This window comes from Maniola hyperantus, unplaced genomic scaffold (assembly GCF_902806685.2).
Source record: "Maniola hyperantus unplaced genomic scaffold, iAphHyp1.2, whole genome shotgun sequence".
NCBI classification, from domain to species: Eukaryota; Metazoa; Arthropoda; class Insecta; order Lepidoptera; family Nymphalidae; genus Maniola; species Maniola hyperantus.
This window is the reverse complement of record NW_027188979.1, coordinates 29,580-40,999: the sequence shown is the minus strand read 5'-3', so window position 1 is coordinate 40,999 and position 11,420 is coordinate 29,580. Positions and strand designations below refer to the sequence as shown.

The following is an 11,420-nucleotide window of genomic DNA, read 5'->3' as shown; positions in this document are numbered from 1 at the left end:
ATAATATTATGAATCAAACCTGCACACGTGTTATACCTGTTATACGTATAGCTATATAGTTGACCTTAAAAAACTAGTATCCAAGGCCGGAAAAAATTAAAAATAAATTACATACAATAGTTACTGCAATTAGAAACAGATGGCGCCACTACGAAAGATTAGCTGACGTCTCTATACCAGTACCTATATATAAGTAGGTACTCTGTGCTTGTGACGTTCGCTGACGCTGACGTTTGTTGGTAATAGCAGCCATAGAGATAGTATACAGCAGCTAACGTCACTTCGTTTGATACTTGACAGCTCGTTCAGGAATATTAAAGTTACCCGTATTAGTATATTATCTATGATTAAAGTTATGATTGTAGTATATGTAAAGCCTGCGGCACACTACGTATATGTAGGCGCGCTAGGCACGTACATCAGAAATAGGAAGGAGAATGACCGATAATTATTATTATTAATCCTCAGCCTGATTGGTGATGAATACGGCTAATTTGATAGTTATCACACAAATAAAACTAGTGAATTTTTAAAACCAATCTATTTAACAAAACGTTTTATAGGTTACATAAGTGACATGTGACATTAATTTTAGGAGTGCTCTTTTTTTTTTTTTTTTTTAAGTATTCCGTAAACATTTCGCCTCCCAAAGGACGACTGTCCTTTTATGTGAAAGAAAAAAAAACCTAATATTCTGAATAGGCGAAACAAAACACCAACACTAATTACTCTATGGTACCTACATGACACAAAGACAGTAAGGTATTTAATAACAAGAATATGGCAACATCAAATGCATACTGTTATTGTGTCAAGATGTACTTAACCTTACATTATAAAAGTAAAGACTTGTCAGGAGCGTTCTTTGGTTGACGCACGTATTAGAGTGATTTCGGTGTTTTTTGGCGTTTTTACTGTGAATTTTACACTATAAATAGTTGTTATTTGGTATTTATGTGAATACTAACCGTATTGGTGCTGGTAAGTAGGAAGATATGTGCTAACTAGCCTGCGAAATGAACATACATCCACCCAGTGAACCTCCCGATCCGGGAGTTTCAAATCCTACATCCCGCAAACGTCAAGGAGAGGATGGACCTGTTCCTTCCGCCTCTAAAAAAACCATAACGGACCCTACACAGACGAACCCTTCTGTCCAAAATTTCTACGTTCACCCCTCCTTCTCCGAAGGCCCCAAGTCGTACTCCATTGATGACAAGGGACCGTTTATCGTCCAAGTCGCGCGTGAAGTTGAAGACCCATCCTCAGGTGCCTCATTGAGGGCCATTACTTTTGGCCAATTCCTACACAAACACAAAATTGGCTCAATAATCCATGATGGCGTTAAAAATATCGGCCGCAATAAGGTTACAGTGGAGTTTTCGACCGCTGCTGCAGCCAATAACTTCTTGACCAATCCCATTCTATCCATGTGCAAATTCAAAGCCCACATACCATCATACAATGTAACCAGAATGGGTTTGGTCAAGGGAGTCCCTGTGGACTGGTCGATGGGCGAGCTCGTTGACTCAATGGAGCTACCCCCAGGCTGTGGGGAAGTAGTAAAAGCCAGACGATTAAATCGAAAAGTACTAACCGATAACACTACGACATGGGTGCCTACTCAATCCGTGGTGTTAACCTTTAGGGGGCAAATGCTGCCCTCTAAAGTTTACTCTTACCACACGTCCCTGCCCGTTGATACTTATAAACTGCCGACGATACAGTGCCTGAACTGCTGTCGGTTTGGGCACACCAAAACTATCTGCAGGTCAAAGCCCAGGTGCTACAAATGCACTCAACCCCACACTGGTGACTCCTGTGAAGCTGACAAAGAGTCAGCCACTTGCCTCTACTGCTCTGGTAAACATTTTTCCACTGATAAAGCCTGCCCGGAATTTTCCAGACAGCAGTCAATAAAAACCGTCATGTCCCAAGACAACATCTCATACATGGAAGCGGCATCCCAGTTCCCTCCTGTCAGACGCTCTTATGCAGAGATGACAAAGGAGATGCTTTCCCCTCCCGCTTTCTCACCCCTCAAGACCCCCTCCCGTCCCTCGCATCAGACTTCAAACAAGTCATACAGGCAAACCATTATCCGCCCCCCTCGTCCCCGAGCTCCTCTAGCAAGGGGATATGACAAACGAGCTCACCAAAATATTGTTGCTGACCCTTCTTCATCCCTTCCTAATGGCAGCGTTATAAACAATACCAACTCTCCTTCTGGAAATCTCCCAATGTTGGAGCAAATCACCTCCCTTCTCTTGACCCTTCTTTCGCCATGTAGTGAAATACCCCTACCGCCCAACGTTGCCAACAACTTATCCCAACTGTTTAAGATCCTCCAAAACGGCCCCAATAATCCTATTGCAATGGAACAGTAAGAGCTTACGTCCCAAAAAACATGAATTATTATCTCTTATCAACCTGCATAATCCTGCCATCGTTGCCATCTCGGAGACATGGTTGTTGCCTGGTTCTCGGTTCCGGGTGCCCGGCTTCACCTGTTTAAGGGATGACAGGAATGATGGGTATGCAGGCAGTGCCGTCTTTGTCCGGCACTCCATCTCCTATTCCCAAATCCCTCTTCCCGCCCACAGCGATCAGATTAATGCTGTCGCTGTCCGTGCACTAAACATCTCTTATGTATCTCTGTATATTCCTCATCCTTCCCCCTCCATTCTCCCTGAGTTACAGTCTATTCTTTCTTCTGTTCCTAGTCCTATCATTGCCATGGGTGACCTTAACACTCACCACACCATGTGGGGGTGCTACGGCTGTGATGGGTTTGCCTCGCTATTGATTGACATTCTTGATGATGTAGGTCTCTGCATCCTCAATGATGGCTCTCCAACCCGCAGGGTATTCCCTAATCAGAATCCAAAAACTGCCGTGGATCTTTCTCTCTGTTCGCCTAACCTTGCCTCTCAAATTTCTTGGAAAATCCTCCCGTCGACACACGGCAGCGACCACTTTCCCATTGTCCTTTCACTAAACAATAGATCCCTCCCCCAACCTAACCATGACCCTCTTCTAAAATATAACCTTAAAAAAAAGCTAAACTGGGCAGCTTATGCTCAATCCGTGGATTGCATGATAGACTCTCTCCCAGGGTTGGAAGGTGATGAAAGTGCTTTGACTTGCTACAACCTATTTGTAACATCTCTCAAATCTTCGGCCGATTCCCATATTCCTAAAAAACATCCACCCAAAAATCATCTGCTTTCCTCTCCCTGGTGGGATGAGGAATGCAGAGATTTATTTGGACAAAGAACTGCTGCTGAGGAATTATACTCAAACTGCATGACCCAAGACAACTTTTGTAAGTACCAAAGACTTGATGCCAAAGTTAAAAGATTAGTTATTAAAAAGAAAAAATCAAGCTGGATCCGTTTTTGTGAAAATCTTAGCCCTCGTTCCCCTTCCACAATTGTCTGGACAAATGTTAGAAGATTCCGTCGCTCCCTAAACCATTCTGATCCAACTTCTAACAATCCTTCTGATTGGCTCAACAACTTTGCTGACAAACTGGCTCCACCTTATGTTCCCTATGTGGATTCATTTCCAAATTCAGCGCCAGCTCCAATTACAGATGAAATGGATGCCCCCTTTTCTTTTTCTGAGCTTCAAACAGCTCTTAACGGCCTCAGAGATTCAACTCCAGGGGAAGATGGCGTTCCATATTCCTTTTTGACCAACCTAGATGACAAAGCTAAATATTATTTCCTTAACATAATAAATAAATGTTTTGAAATCGGTATTATCCCGGACTCTTGGAAATCCCAAATAGTTATCCCCATCCTAAAACCCGGAAAAAATCCTTTAGATCCAAATTCTTACAGACCCATAGCTTTGTCATCTACTTTGGCAAAAATAGTAGAACATCTCCTTAAAAACCGATTGGAATGGCTAATAGAAAGCAGAAATATTCTTCCCTCCTCCCAATTTGGGTTTCGGAAGGGCTTGAGTACTACAGACAGTCTCAGCATACTGACAACAGACATTCGGTTAGCCTTTACAAAGGGAGAGTACCTCGTGGGTATATTTCTAGATATTGCTTCTGCATATGACAATGTTTTACTTCCGGTGCTCAGGCAAAAATTGCAAAATCTGAGTATCCCTCCGAGGTTAATCCATCTCATATGTAATCTGCTGTTCTGCAGATCCATTCTGGTCAAGCATCAGTCTACCTACCTTCCCCCCAGACTTGTCTGGAAAGGCCTCCCACAAGGCTCAGTCCTCAGCCCTCTGCTATACAGCATATATACCCATGATCTCGAATTGTCGGTCAACAGTTTTTGTAACATCTTACAATATGCTGATGATATTGTCCTCTATCACAGCTCAGGCAGTGTAGAGGAAATATCCTGTCGTATCAACTCTGCTTTGTTTTACCTAGGCCAATGGCTGTCTGGCCATGGCTTGTCTCTGTCTGTGGGCAAATGCCAGGCAGTAGTGTTTTCAAGGAAAAGGTCCCTTCCCACCTTCCACTTTTCATTTGAGGATCAACCAATCTATCTTGCAGACAAATCTAAATTTTTGGGTATTTATCTAGACAACAGACTGACTGGACTTGCCCACTCTGAACACGTGTTGAAAAAATGCGAAAAGGGTATTAACGTTATACGCGCAGTAGCGGGAGTATGGTGGGGTGCCCACCCTTATTCTTTAAAATTATTGTATAACGCTCTAGTACGAAGCCACATGGACTATTGTATGTTTGTTTTAGATCCCTTCAATAAATCAGCTGTGGATAAACTTAATAAAGTCCAATATAAGTGCCTTAGAATTATTCTAGGTGCTATGAAAACTTCCCCTACCAATGCCCTGCAAGTGGAATGTGTTGATCCTCCTCTAACCATTCGTCGCCAATACCTCTGTGACCGCTTTGTCAGCAAGATGTTACAGCTGTCATCTCACCCCCTTTGGCCTCGACTAACCAAACTATCCAAATTTCCTCAATCCCGCAACACTTCTTCATATTTGTTGGACAGCTTTTTAAAATATACCAGCCTTCCCCATCCCATATCAACTTTTCCTATAAATCCATTATTTTCTACCCCCTACAAAGCTCTGGTATTCAACCCTCCCATCATTACAGATATTGGTTTGACTAAAGGGTCTCCAGATACTAATGCCAAACTTCAAACCATTATTCATCAAAATTGGCCAAATCACCTTCTCATCTATACTGATGCATCAAAGCTGTCTCCTAGCGGATGTGTCGGTGCGGCTTGCTGGATCCCTAGATACAAAATAATTTTGAAATTCAAATGTCCCCCCGAAACTTCGGTGTTCACAGGAGAGGCCACTGCTTTATTGGAAGCAATCCTGTATGCACTATCCCATAACATACAACAAACAGTTATTTTGACTGACTCTTTAAGTTGCCTAATGTCTATTAAGGAAAATCCTTTCCGTAGTAAATCAAGATCTTCCATCGTTTTACAGATCAGGGAAGCTCTGTTTTCATGTAATCAAAAAGGATTATCTATCTTGCTGGTCTGGATCCCGGGTCATTCAGGTATCCCTGGAAATGAGACTGCTGACTCTTGTGCAAAAACAGCTATAGAATCTGGTTCTCTGGAACACTTCAAAAATTCGCCACAAGATTTAAGTGCCCTAGCAAAATCCTACATGGATAAATCCTGGAATATGTGTTGGAATAAATCAAAATTAATCAAGGGTAAATTTTATGCATCCATCCAGCCAAACATCCCAAGACGACCGTGGTTTTTTCGCCATAGATATGCGAATCGTTGGATCTCCTCTACTATCTCCCGCTTACGTCTCGGTCACTCTTGTACACCTGTCCACCTGGCTAAACTTCGGATAAGGGATAACTCACTCTGCGAGTGTGGCTTACATGAAGGCACTGTTTCTCACATCCTCTTCAACTGTCCCAAACTTCTCCATCCTCTCTATGATGTCCTCCCTCACAAAGTCCCTCGTCCTATAAATGTTGAATGTTTATTAATGTTTGTGTTTAGTCCATATTGTAGATTTTTATGTAAATATATAGAATATAATAAAATTAAATTGTAAATATTATTGTGTTTGTCTCCAACTAATGTTTTAAATCTAATAGACAACTAATCATTTGTGTTTTTTTTTTCTAGGTTAAGGACTAACAAACTAACAAACTACCAAAAAAAAAAAAAAAATTTAACTATTTTGTAGATATTCAAAATTTAACTGTACAACAGCTCTCACCGAACAATCTCCTTCGTGCCTTCTCCATAAACGTGACACTGGCGAAACACTCTGTGCCCAGCTGGCACACCTAAAAGCCAATAATTGGGAATTGAATTGATGAAAGTAAACAAACAAAATGTGAACTACTATAGTAAAATTAGCAAATATTTTGTGGCAAAACATCTGGAATTTAACTTATGAAAGTGAACTTAGCTCTTGTACTGAATACATAATAAAGTGAATTTATTAAGACTAGTTAGCTTTAAGTTACATAGTACTTTAAGACTAAAACCTTTGTTTAACAATGTAGGTATTGTTGATGTACAGATCAAAATAGTGGCAAGTTGAAGTTACATAACTAATAAAGTGGTAATTTAACAAAGATATAAGTAGGTATAATCAAATATAAACAACATGAATTACTAATTATTAAACATTGTTTAAACAACAAACTATGAGTTTTCTTTCTTAGTTTATAAGAAACTTATTTATGACTTTAATCAGTTATCTTGTGTGGGCAATAAGCAAAGTTTATGAATAGGTCTTTTAATGACAGTATCCTTACATTTGATACTAACCACCCGGACTAAACCATCAGCTCCTGGATAGGTAGAAATTACTAAACCCATGAGCCATTTCGAGGGTGGCAATCTTTCATCCCTTATTAAGACAACATCTCCTATTTTAATATTATCTTGAACACTAGTCCATTTGTGACGTTTTTGTAAATTTATTAAATACTCTTGACTCCATTTTCTCCAAAAAGATTGTAATTTTTGCTGTAAATACACCCATCTTTGTACATAAGGTACTTTGACTGTTTCTAAATCTCGGTCTGGGACAACAATAGGAATTTCACCGATTAAAAAATGTCCAGGAGTGAGTGCAGATGTCCCTTCACTATCTTCATTTAACGGCACTAATGGACGAGAGTTCAAGCATGACTCTATTTGACACAAAAGAGTAGAATATTCCTCATAAGTTAATTTTGTATCGCTTAACACACGATTCAAGTGAAACTTTGTCGATTTCACTGCAGATTCACTTAAACCGTTCATGTGGGCAGCCCCTGCAGGGTTAAAATGCCATGTAGTTCCATCACTGGCTAACAAGTCAGAGATTTCTTTAGGCAAACCTCTGGTGCAGTCGGCAAAGCTTTCTTTGAGATCTTTAGAGGCTCGAATGAAGTTCGAACCACAATCACTTATGAGCTTAAGGCAATGGCCACGTCTACTTGTAAAACGGCGGAATGCAGCCAGAAACCCTTCGCCGGTTAAGCTTGTCACTAATTCTAAATGTATAGCCTTTACTGCAGTACATACAAATATAGCAATGTAGGCCTTGACAGTTTTGTTAGATCCACGACCACTAAAAAGTTTGAGAACAACTGGGCCAGCAAAATCTACACCACTAATATAAAATGGTCTCTGCGGAGTAACTCTATCTTTTGGTAGATTTCCCATTAATTGAGTATTTAACCTTCGTGCCTGTCTGCAACAGCTTGAGCATGCCCGATGGACTTTTTTAACAATATATCTAACCCCAATGATATGATATTTAGACCTGATTACATTTAACATCAACTGAACTCCCCCATGTAAAGTTTTGTAATGAGCATCTTGAACTATCAAAAGAGAGAGTTTACAATCTTTGGTAAGTATAACAGGATGTTTCATATTAGTATTTAGCTCAGAATTATGAATTCTGCCACCAACACGCAACAAACCATTTTCATCAACAAATGGATCCAACTTTGCTATCTTAATGCCATGTTCTAATCTTTTTAAAGCTTTGAATTTATCTTTTCCATTCATTTTCTGTTTTATAATATCAAGTTCAGACTTTAAATTGTAATTTTGAGACAACTTTATTAAAACTGTTAATGCATAATGTAATTCATTGGATGTAAGATAGCTAGGTTGTGTCAAGATTTGTTTTGTGTTAGTTTTATGCTTACAACAGGCATAAAATCTCAACATATAAGACACAATACGAATTAATTTGCTTAGACTAGAATATTTACCCAGAATGTCAAGTTCGAAGCACTGTTTAAGATTTGTATCATCACTATTATTGCCTTTATCACTCACAACACCACTTTGCACTTTCACAGACACTTTTTTCTCTAGTTCTGTTGTTAGACAAGAATCAGGACCGTGACATGGTGGGTCGCCCATCTCAGTGAGCCAAGCAGGACCTCGCCACCACAGCTCATGACCTGGTAGATCTTTAGGTGAGATGCCTCTTGAGGCAACATCTGCTGGATTATCTTGCGATGAAACATGGTGCCATCGTTCCTTGTCTATGATGTTAGTGATTTCAGTGACACGATTTGCAACAAATATAGTCCAATTGCTTGATGGACGCTGTAACCAAGCCAAGACGATCGTGGCATCTGTCCATGCATACACAGAGTGTATGGAAATGCTTAAGGCCTTTTGAACTCTATGTAGTAACTTTGCCAACATGACAGACCCGCACAACTCAAGTCTGGGTAGTGATATTTGCTTAACTGGTGCAACTCTTGTTCTAGACTCCAATAGTGTGACTATCACTATGGGTTGTGATTACTCGCAAATAGACTACTGAAGAATATGCTATAGATGATGCATCCGAAAATCCATGCAGTTGTATACTGTGAATGTCTTCAGTGATACCCAGCCATCTATCAATCTCAGTGGGTGGCATGTCTGTGAGTTCCTGTCTAAACTTTGTCCATTCTTGCAACAGAGGCTGAGGTAGGGAATCATCCCAATCTATTTTTTCCATCCAAAGTTTCTGTAACATGGTCTTTGCTACTATAACAACAGGTCCAACCAGCCGGAAGGATCGTAAATCATAGCAATATCACGTAGAATGGTTCTCTTTGTGACAGGTTCCTTGATTGGAGGGAGCTCTATCTTTGCTTCAAATTTATCGGTATGACCATTCCAAATGATGCCTAGTATTTTGCGTGTAGATTGTTCAGCCTCTTCTATATCAGGACTGTTTGATGCCCACTTGTGTAGTGTGAAACCTCCCTTTTGCAAAAGCTTTGTGATGTCTTCTTTAAGGTCTATGACCTTATTTAGAGTATTGTCGCCTGTCAGAAGGTCATCAATATAGAAATCTTGAAGAACTCTATCCGCCACCTCATCATTGAAATTAGATCTTTCATCTTCTGCCAGCTGTTTGAGTGTTTTTATTGCCAAATAGGGTGCACAAGAAGTGCCATAGGTGACAGTTGTTAGGCGATAGTGCTGTATAGGATCATTCACATTAAATCTCCATAGTATTCGTAGATAGTTTCTATCTCTCTTATCTTTACTTATCATCCTGTACATTTGACGGATATCTCCAACTAATGCTATGCGGTGTCGTCTCCATCTCAAGGTAACATCTCTTAAGTCATTTTGTAAAGCTGGACCGACCATAAGATTGTCATTAAGTGACTTATGATTGCTAGTCTTGGCTGAACTGTCATACACGACACGGAGCTTTGTGGTCAGATGTTGTTCATTTATTACAGGATGATGTGGTATATAACATAATTGGTTTGATTTTTGAATCTCTGGTAAAGGCACAGGCTCCATATGACCTTGCTGTAAATAATCAAGCATAAACTCGTTGTATTTCTCATGTAGGACTGAATCCTTGTCAAATTTCTTCTCTAAGGAGGCTAACCTTTTTGTGGCTAGTGTAAGTGATTCACCAAGATCAGGAGGATGGGTTGTGAATGGCATTCTTACTTGATATCGCCCATTCTCTAATCTTTGGTGTGTGGCTTCATAAAAACGTTCACATTTAAGCTCATCGTTTGTCATTATTCGAGTATCATTTGACTGTTCTATTTCCCAAAAGCGTTCAAGAATGGAGTTCAATTCCATCTTGACGTGATGTACCGTGACTTGGTTGTACAAATTGTTGGCTGTATGTCTCCCCGAAATTAGCCATCCCAATGTAGTTCTCTGAGCGACTAGAGTAGAACTCTCAGTTTTGTGTGTAATTACTCCGTCTTGTAAAATCTCTGCATAGATATCTGCTCCAAGGATGAGATCTATCTTCCCTGCTCTGTTAAAAGTGGGGTCAGCTAATGGAATCTTATTCAGTAGTGGCCAATCAATTGCATGTGACCGTAGAGGTATGTATGAAGTTAAAGAACTAAGTGTGAATGCAGTGACTTTGACTGATATCCCTGGGTTGTTTCTAGACTCAATGTTGAACTGTATCATGGAGGTTGAAAGTGCTGTGGATGACCCAACCCCTGTAATAGATGCTTGAATACCTGTTCGTTTAATACCCAGAGCTTGGCATGCTGACTCCGTGATAAGACATGCCTGGGACCCTTGATCAACCAGGGCCCGTAGAGTGTGTACGCTGCCATTTGGACATGGCACATCAACCAATGCTGTAGCTAGTATAACTGGAACTTCTGTAACAGAACTCTCTGCACAATTGGTAAGAGCAATTGTTTGTGTTGTATGTACTGATGTTTGTGGATTCTCATCATTCGTTGAATGTGAAGGTGATTGATCTGGAGCTGATGTATTTTCACTAGAAGGATTAGGACTATATCCATGAAGAAGTGTGTGGTGTTTCCTTGAACACTTTCTACAAGTAGTGGACTGTAAGCACTGCTTTGACGAATGATTTTTCTTCATGCAATTGAAGCAAATATTGTTCTTTAAAACAAAATCCTTCCGTTTACTTAAATCAAGTTTGCAAAATTCCTTACAGTGATAAATAAAATGGGTGCCGTTGCAATATAAGCAGAATTGGGACTGCGTCACAGTAGACTGAAAAGTTTTAAGATTGGTAGATCTGGAGGTATCTTTAGATTTGATATTAGTGTTAATAGTCTCTAAGGTACGGAATCGATATTCTAGAAAATCAGATAAATCCTTCCATGTAGGTAAAACATCATTAGAATCAATTCGTTGTTCAAATAACTTGTGAGATTCAGGATCTAGCTTTTGTATGATGATGTAAACAATTAAGTCACCCCAGCTGTCTGATGGTAAATTCAATCCTTTTAATGTAGCTAGGCATTCTGTTGTGACGTCCAATAATTCTCTAATACCTTTTGCAGATTCTGTTGTTAATTTTTTTTGATTAAGCAATTTTGAGAAAAATGTGTTAACTATGCTACGTTTGTTATTATATCTTCTATTAAGCATATCCCATATAATATCATAATTATCCTCAGATACTTGTATTTGTTTAACCAGGCTTTCAGCATCCCC

The 11,420-nt window shown here is 39.8% G+C and overlaps 2 protein-coding genes and 1 long non-coding RNA gene across 5 annotated transcripts; 1 reads left to right on the top strand and 2 right to left on the bottom strand.

Moving 5' to 3' along the window:
• The first annotated feature begins 855 nt into the window (after nucleotides 1-855).
• Nucleotides 856-6,313, top strand: LOC138404604 (uncharacterized). 3 transcript variants are annotated; one of them, XR_011238492.1, is made up of 2 exons: nucleotides 856-981; nucleotides 5,455-6,054. XR_011238492.1 is itself a non-coding variant. In XM_069509170.1 (2 exons), the coding sequence occupies exon 1, from the start codon at nucleotides 1,017-1,019 to the stop codon at nucleotides 2,385-2,387; it is 1,371 nt and encodes a 456-aa protein (XP_069365271.1). In that variant the 5' UTR covers nucleotides 989-1,016; the 3' UTR covers nucleotides 2,388-3,325; nucleotides 6,123-6,313. The 3 variants fall into 3 exon arrangements, 2 of the variants coding, with proteins under 2 accessions (XP_069365271.1, XP_069365269.1); XM_069509170.1 differs by lacking the exons at nucleotides 856-981; nucleotides 5,455-6,054 and adding exons at nucleotides 989-3,325; nucleotides 6,123-6,313; XM_069509168.1 differs by lacking the exon at nucleotides 856-981 and adding an exon at nucleotides 989-3,325.
• LOC138404605 (uncharacterized) lies at nucleotides 5,754-6,316 on the bottom strand. Its single transcript, XR_011238493.1, has 2 exons — nucleotides 6,217-6,316; nucleotides 5,754-5,956 (listed from the first exon to the last, which is right to left on the bottom strand). It is a non-coding gene; the product is annotated as an uncharacterized lncRNA (long non-coding RNA).
• A 2,680-nt stretch (nucleotides 6,317-8,996) lies between these two features.
• LOC117995957 (uncharacterized) lies at nucleotides 8,997-9,920 on the bottom strand. Its single transcript, XM_034983971.2, has one exon. The coding sequence runs from the start codon at nucleotides 9,918-9,920 to the stop codon at nucleotides 8,997-8,999; it is 924 nt and encodes a 307-aa protein (XP_034839862.2).
• Between the last annotated feature and the right edge of the window lie 1,500 nt (nucleotides 9,921-11,420).

What these genes read in the sequence shown, in the direction of transcription:
- LOC138404604 (XM_069509170.1), top strand. Translation starts at nt 1,017, where the DNA reads ATGAACATACATCCACCCAGTGAACCTCCCGATCCGGGAGTTTCAAAT.
- LOC117995957 (XM_034983971.2), bottom strand. Translation starts at nt 9,920, where the DNA reads ATGCCATTCACAACCCATCCTCCTGATCTTGGTGAATCACTTACACTA.